The 7,773-nt window shown below is 47.9% G+C and overlaps 1 protein-coding gene across 9 annotated transcripts in view; it reads left to right on the plus strand.

The window, feature by feature from the left end:
- Aopep (aminopeptidase O (putative)) overlaps positions 1–7,773 on the plus strand; it is a 322,390-nt gene that overhangs the window by 299,745 nt on the left and 14,872 nt on the right. For all 9 annotated transcript variants that reach the window (XR_004114970.1, XM_031358308.1, XM_031358307.1 and 6 more), the window contains one exon: positions 1,599–1,715. Coding sequence is in view for 8 of the 9 variants with exons in the window: in XM_031358308.1 (XP_031214168.1) it covers positions 1,599–1,715 (117 nt within the window). In the remaining variant the exon portion in view is untranslated. The remainder of the gene's footprint in view (positions 1–1,598; positions 1,716–7,773) is intronic.

Here is a 7,773-nt window from a genome sequence, read left to right on the forward strand (position 1 = left end):
TCTGTACTCCACTGAATGGAGGAGGATGGATTCCTTGGAGGGGTGTGTACCTTCACTCTTTCCTGCCTTTTAATTAGAGCCAGATAAACTTGGGAAACAGCCCTAAAGGTTCGAGTGCATATGTACTCCCCCTCCAGGCCTCCCTCCCGTCTCAGTTGTCCACCTTAAGTCAGGGGGCTTAGCTCTAAATGTTTCCATTGCGTCAATTTTGTGACAACAAAAGCTCTCCATGATCCTTTTGATTCTGTTCTGTGGGGTTGTGAGCTTTCTGCTTGGAAGAAAAACAGCATGCAGGTGTAGATCCACTTGGGCCCCCATGTTAGCAGGTCTCAGACTGTTAAGCTGGAGTTGTGTTCAGTGACTTAACCCAGGAGGGATACTCAGGGTAGGCATATGGGTGACTTTAGCCACTACCACAGCAAAACCACGAGAAGCAGTGAGGTGGCTTGAGGTGAAGGGGCCTTAGTTGGGGCCTGAGGGAAGACACTGTGCAGGAGAGTGTCTAGCTTGTGGCCTTTGGACAAAGCGCGTACTTTAGGGCAAAAAGGAGAGGCATGAGGAGAGAAGCTGAAAAGTTAATGTCTTTTGAGTAATAGAAATTGGCAATTTCATGGTGTTTGTAGGCACCCTCTGATGACCTAGCGTCAGCCTCCAGAAATTTGGTTTGCTTAGAAGAATTATCAGGCATAGCCAGGGCTGAAGGGATGGATGCCCAGTGTAGAGAATGTGGAATTTATATAGAGTTATAAAACCTTGATTTTAGCAGGAATCTTTTTCAGTCAGTACAGATGTATCTCTAGTTTTCTCTCCACTCTGCTGTTGGGGGTGGTGGTGAGACGGCCATGCAGGGAGGCGCTCCCAGTAAGCACGGCAGCTGTGTGTTCACAGGCGCTTCGTTTTATGTTTGTATCACATGCAGACTTCTCCCTCTCATTGCCCTTAGCTGCTATTGCACTGATTTGGGTATTAGGAATAGGAGTGACAGTGACTGTGTGCTTAGGTGTTTGTGCTATTTTGCTTGTCTGCAGCCTGTAAAGTGTGTTGTGTGTAGTACCTTATACGCACAGGTTATAAACAGACTACTTGTGAAGGGGAGGGGCTGTGAGGGGAGGCAGTTGTTACATTGTGAGCAGAGGCATTGTTACACTGTGTTTATTTTTCAGGGTTCTGCAGGTGCCTTGTAGGCCTACATGGTTCAGAAAGAAATCTGAACCTACCTCCACCTGGTTAACTCTTGTGAATTTGCCTAAAGTTGGATGCACTCTTGAGTCTTGTATAGCCAGAAACATTTCTTGGCATAGGCATGCCATAAAGGCAAGGCTGTCCTGAGGCATTAAGTGTGACATTAAGTGCCATTTTTAATCTTCTGTAAACATATACCCAACATGATAAGCCAAGGAAACCTTTGCCTGGCCCCAGGATGTACATTTTTAGGGCCGCAGACCCCCTGATGTGTGAGGAAAGTCAGCAGGTACTCTCCATTCTTCAGACATTAAGAGGGCTGGGGTTTCCCTGGCCCCGAGGTTCTTGCTCAGAACCTTGGTATTAACTTCTTATTGCCCACATGACATTTCAAGGGCTGTTTCTTTTGTCCTCAGCTTTCTCCAGACCAGATCGTCTTGCTTTTGGAGTGGCTCTTAGAGCAGAAGACCCTGAGCCCCCAGACACTGCATTATCTCCAGCAGACTTACCATCTCCAGGAGCAGGATGCAGAGGTAACACAGTTCAAACTGCGGTGCCCACTGATGGGAAGGCAGTGACCACTGGAAGCCCAGCCTTCGAGCTGCTGCTGGCTACAGTGTGGCCCGGTGTGCTTGCTTTAGGAGTCAAGGGCTGGGCTTCCAGCGACACTTCAGACGAGTGCCTGCTCTTCTCCAGGGGTCGCCTGTGGTCACTTTGTACGGGAAATGGTTGGAAGCCTAAGTTTTCCATCCTATTATGTAAATTATAAAGACAGATACAAGTCTCCCAAAAGCCTGAGCTACAGGGTGGGGTTTTTTGAATTAAGGCTTGGGCGGGTCATTTTGTGCTCTGGTGGTGCCGCCTTTCCCTTGTTCATTAAGGAAACTCAGCTCAGATGTGTGGGAGCGGCTCGGCTGTATTCAGCTAGGACAAGAAAGAAGCCATGTGTAAAGGAAATGAAAAACGAATCTAGCAGCCGTGGTTTAAAAAGTAAAATTGGATGGTTGTGGTAATGCAGTATGATGTGAGCCTTAATGTATTTTAGTTTATTAAGAACACAGTACAGATCCTAGATGGATTCCAGGTTTGAAAAAATATAAAATCATAAATATTTAATGTATTTAATCATAAGAAAAAGTTCAAAGAGAAATTGTCTTTGACACAGCTCTAAATGCAGAGAACATTAAAACCTTAACTCTGAGCTCTCTGTGCACTGCAGCCAGCAGCCACCAGCACCTGGGGCGTTAGGACACTGCAGACGTAGCCTCCTGAGCCAGGTGTGCACAGGTATGAAGTGCACGTGGGACCAAGGGTGTATTCAGGTATTTCGTACTCATTACAGTCTATTTTAGACCAGTTGGCCTATGTGAAATGTTACAGTGGCTTTCAGAGTTAGTAATGTGTCTTATGCTCACAAACAGTTCCTTAGTAGCTCACTGGGAAGGTGGACCTTGTCACACATTTTCCAAGTCTGTAAGCTTAGGAGCAGTGGAAAGAAGTCCATAGGGAGACACTGGCACCCTTTACCTCCCATGTATCAAATTTGTTTGTTTATGCTCCTAGCCAGACTTTTGTTTATCAGAGATTCCAGATGCCAGACTTATTTTTAATTAGTGTTTGAAAGACCTTGCTATTTATAGGCAAGGGATTATGTTTTGACGGGGTTGGATCCCACTGGAGTCAGGGCTCCTGCCAGCCTGCACTGGCTGGGCAGGAGGGTCAGAGCAGGTGCTGAACACCTGTCCCTTGATGCCAGGAAGCCATGAGGCTCCAGTCCCCTTCTCCTTCCTCCTGTTGGCACGTCACACATCCTGTCTTACCTTACAGCCTGATACAGTTACTGTGTATCACTCCTTAGTCCTTTGGGAAGGAAGGCGGTGTCTCCCTTTTCTGTAAATATCAAAAACTCTGTCTTACTGCCCAAAGGCAGATCACTTGATTCTGCTGGGATCCTTGGTGTGATCCTCTGTGTATCCTGGCTTCCTTTACACACTCATAATCTGACTGTAGCATTTACACTTAACACGTACACACTGAAAAAGAAATGGTGCACGCAGGTCAGGCTCACCCGTAGGAAGCTTGCTTGCATTTTATTTGTCTGACAGCTCACTGGGTGAACAAGGTAGCCTCAGCCAAGGGCTTTGAAGGGGTGATTCAGGGTGAAGAGACACAGACAGGGCAAACATCTCTAAACCAAGTATTCAAGAAAGGCCCCTCAGAGGAAGCAACACTGAAGACAAGAGGAGGCGGCTATGCAAGACCGGAAAGACGTAGAGACTCAGCACATGTCAGGATGGTGGCCAGCAAATGTTGTCTGCAAAGGACTGGAGGAGAGCTCATAGTTCAGGCCACATGGTTTCTGCAGCAGCTCTTCAACATTGCTGTTGAGATGAGCACAGAACAGAAAGGCCCACAGCAGCCCCACACACATGGGTAAGTGCCACTGTAAGCCAGGAACGCTGTGAGAAGCTCAGCCTGGCCACTTCTCACAGCACTTCGCAGCTGTGGTCCGTGCTGGGGCTGCGGATTGAGGTTCCTGCACTAAGAACTTCAAACTAAGCAGCGGCTAGTGGTTCTGTCATTAGTGTGGCTGCAGTTCCTTATGCTTGTGGCTTTTCTTGTACTGAAGTTCCTGTGAAATGTCACTTTGAATCAGAAGAGAAATATGATTTTCAGCAACCATGTTGTTTTCTAGAAACTTCACATTTTAGGTGTGCCTTCTGGTGACGAGGCAGCGTGAACTAAGTTGGACCATCAGCTACTTTCATTTGAGAAGGAGTTGTTCCTCGGTGGAAACAATCTTGAGGTTTCTGACTTGCTTTCCACTGTTTCCCTGTGACTGAGCAAGCAAGGGCAACCCATCTAGTTGTCAGGGTTCTCAGATGCAGAATGAGTAGGAGTCATTTGAAAGATGGCCGAAGAGACCTCCTTATGGGGTTGTGTGCCAAGCCTCCACAGAGAAGGAGCGAGGTAAGTTAGGCCTCCGGTGTTCTGTGCAGGTCACTGGCAAGCTCTGGGTCTGGTGTTGAATAAGGAGTCTGCGATTATAGCAAGGGGGTTTCTAGGACCTGCTGAAAGGCTGCCCTCCTACTAGCCTAAAGCCGTGTGCGGTTGAGAAGGGAACCTGCCGCAACCTGTGGCTCTAGCTGGTCATGCTCCTCATGACAAAATGCTATGCAATCCCTCCTTTTGACTCAGTCCTCAGCTCAGTTCAGGCAACTTGTGTGTGAAGGCCACCCTGAACATTTTAGATTGGGACATAACCTTGGTCTAAAGTGTCTTCAACATTTTTCTGTTTGTGTTTCCTGAATTTAAAAAAATTCGTGTGTGTGTGTGTGTGTGTGTGTACACCTATGTATACAAAGTGGGAAGCTCTGTAATGTGAAAGGAAGGCTGTTATCATCAGCACACAGGGACAGGAACATCAGACAAGTTCCCAGCCAGCTTGGGCTGTGTAGTGAAACCAGTCTCAAATCATCACAGAAAAAGTGGGAGAGAGGCACCAGGATGAAACAGGAGTCAGAGTTAGGTACCATAAGTAGCACGCTTTCATCCCAGCACTCTGGAGGTGGGTGTTAGTGAGTTTGAGGCCAGCGTGGTCTGCATAGCACATCCCAAGCCACCCTGTTTTACACAGACCCTGTCTCAAAATAAAAGCGAGAAAGCACAATGGTAGTGGGTGCCCATCCCCAGAGCGCTGCCTTGTGGTTGGTTTCTAAGCACCCTGTCCAGGGCTTGGTGCTGGTCAAGACATGGACTTTGCAGTGAGCCACGTTCAGGTGCTGATACACGCCATTTGTCTTCCCCTGGCCTCATTTTCCACCTTAGCACAACATTATCTCAACTGAACTGCCAGTTCTGAGGGGCGGGAGACTTGATGAAATGGTCCTTGCTCTGGGGTTTTATATCTGATTTTGTTTTCTTTGGAAACTGTGTGCAGTGTCTGAGCATGCCATTGTCAGGACATTGTGCTAACAGATGGAGCCCTCAGTTGGGGATCCGAGCTCTTCACAAGTTCTCTAGACCCCTCCCTTTTGGTGACTTGGGAGAAGGCTCCTAAGCCTTGATTTCCTGGGGATTAAAATGAATCCATAAATACTTTCTTCATGGAATTGTTAACAAGGTAAGATGAGGAACCGTGCAAGGCTATTAAGAAAATATGAACAACCCATGGTTATGTTTATCTGGTTGTTTCTGGGCTATCTTGCCAGGGGTGGAATCTAGGGCTTTGCAAATGTTGGGCACATGCTTGACCACTGAGCCGTAACCCAGCTGAGCATGACCGTTGGCTAATGTGGCTTCTGTTCATGGGAAGGCTCTTTCTTAGCTGATAGAGTCTATGCTGTCTCTTCAGCTCTGTACCCATCCCCACCCCCACCCCCTCACCCCTGATAAACTAAAGCTGAAAGGGAAAACTTAGCCACTGGGTGTGTGTTGTCTTCTGCTTGGACAGCCCTTTTTACTTGTGGTCATAGAATTCCTGGACTCTGGGTTAATGGGCATGTGGTAGGGACAGGTTACCCTTGGGGTAAGGACAGGGGTGGGGTGGGGGTGGAGGCGAGGTAGGGATACTCCAAAGCAAGGTTTCTTGGTCCCCACTTTCTGATACTTCACAGTTCCATGTTGCAGGTGTTCAGCATCCATGGCTCCTCTGTTTATGAGGCTCCCCCTCTCCCATTGTAGGACTCTAAATGTCCCCAGATATTGCCAGATATTTCCTGAGGGGCAAAGTCCCTGTGAAGAAGCTTTGCTCTTAAGGTAGCAGTGGATTCAGAAAAAGCAGGTTTTAAAATCTCATGATGAATTGTTTAACGCTTGGTGACTGTCTAGGGTGTGATAGCTGACAACATTTAGGAGCCACCTGGAGCCCACTCTTCCCCACCAAAAGCTTTAGAGAATGTAACTTTGGGAGAATCAGGTTCCTTTGATAGAAGAGAAGGACAGACCTGCAAGGGAAGGTGGCAGCAGGCTGGTACTGAACAGGGAGCCCGTGCTGTGGGACAGAGAAAGCCTCTGTGAGCGCCTGCAGCACCACCTCCGTGTGGACTGCCTGCCTGTGGAGGAGCACCACCTCCGTGTGGACTGCCTGCCTGTGGAGGAGCACGCGTCTCTCACAGACCCTTCTCTGCATTGCTGGCTATGTCAGAGAGCCTGGCTAGCCTCATCGAGTGGCTCTGGGCCTCCCTGCCCCCAGGGGAGTTTAAGTAGCAAGATGAGACAGAAACTGACCTACTGAGGACAGGTGTGCCTCTCCAGTGCATTCCTAGGTTTGAGGCAGTCAATCACACAAGCTGTGCACCAAGACCGTAGCACCCATGGCCCTGCTCTAGGAGGTCAAGGCCTGTGAGTAGAAATAATGCCACAGCACCAGCTGCCTCTCCACTGTTGCTGGAGACCCATGGCTGCCCTGGTAACAGTGATACAGGGCCTCATTACCAAGACACCACCCTCGGCAGTCACCAACGATCACTGTCACTGTCGGAATACATCACTATGAGAGAAAACTCTTAAGACAGGTATTCAGATCGAATATAAAACAGAGAGTAATTCAAATGTTGAAAGGCAGTAAGGGGACTGGTATCCAGGATAGACATTAAGGTTGGATGTGATAACACTGGTCTTTAATTCCAATACAGAGATACGGAGGCACGCAAATTTCAGAGGTCAAGGCCAGCCTGGTATACATCTCACAGAGAAGCTCCATGAGGACATCTTGATCACTATGTCTTCCACCTGGCGACCCACAGACAGTGTCCAGAGCAGTGACACACATCTCTGCGGTACAGGGGCCAGACTGCTGTGCTTAAGGCCAGGTGGCAGATAAGGGCCATGCTTCAGAGATGAGCTCGTTGTCTTCTGTGTGAAGAGTCAGGAAAGTGTTGTGAGCTGAAGTAGTTAGACAGGCCTGCTTACAGCCCCACCTCTTCTGACATGGGTCCCTCCTCTCTTTAAGCTCCCTTCCTTGTGCTTAGTTTGTAACAGTGTCTTCACACACTTTTCCAAGTCAGGGAAGTATTGCTCAGAATTTTTTTTGGTGATTTTCTTTCTTGTTACTTGGGTCAGTGTTCACAGAAGTTTTCTGTGGAAAGCCAGCAATAGACAAGACTCTCCTATTTTTCTGTGATAAAGGGCTTAAAAAAAAGTTGATCTAAACAAAAATAAAGATTTTCTTTTCTTTTCTTTTTTTTTAAATGTTCTCTGGAGACTGGAGACTTTTATTAACTGTAAACTGTTACAGCACCCTGGTTGGTCAAGTGTCTTTTTAAATTGGATAGACATGAACAAAAACCCAAGGCGTGAAGAGCATATTCTGACCTGTTTTCTTAAAATTTTTTTTAAAAAAAAAAATTTATTTTTTTAAAGGGAATTGTGTGCGGAGGAAATGTATAGGGGCTGGAAGCATCGTGGGCAGCCGGCTCCGAGCAGGCTCTCCGTGTCTCCGTGTCTCTGTGTCTCCGTGTCTGAGGAAGTGTATAGGGGCCGGAAGCATCGTGGGCAGCCGGCTCCGAGCAGGCTCTCCGTGTCTCCGTGTCTCCGTGTCTCCGTGTCTGAGGAAGTGTATAGGGGCTGGAAGCATCGTGGGCAGCCGGC

Source organism: Mastomys coucha, unplaced genomic scaffold (assembly GCF_008632895.1).
Source record: "Mastomys coucha isolate ucsf_1 unplaced genomic scaffold, UCSF_Mcou_1 pScaffold7, whole genome shotgun sequence".
Lineage (NCBI taxonomy): Eukaryota > Metazoa > Chordata > Mammalia > Rodentia > Muridae > Mastomys > Mastomys coucha.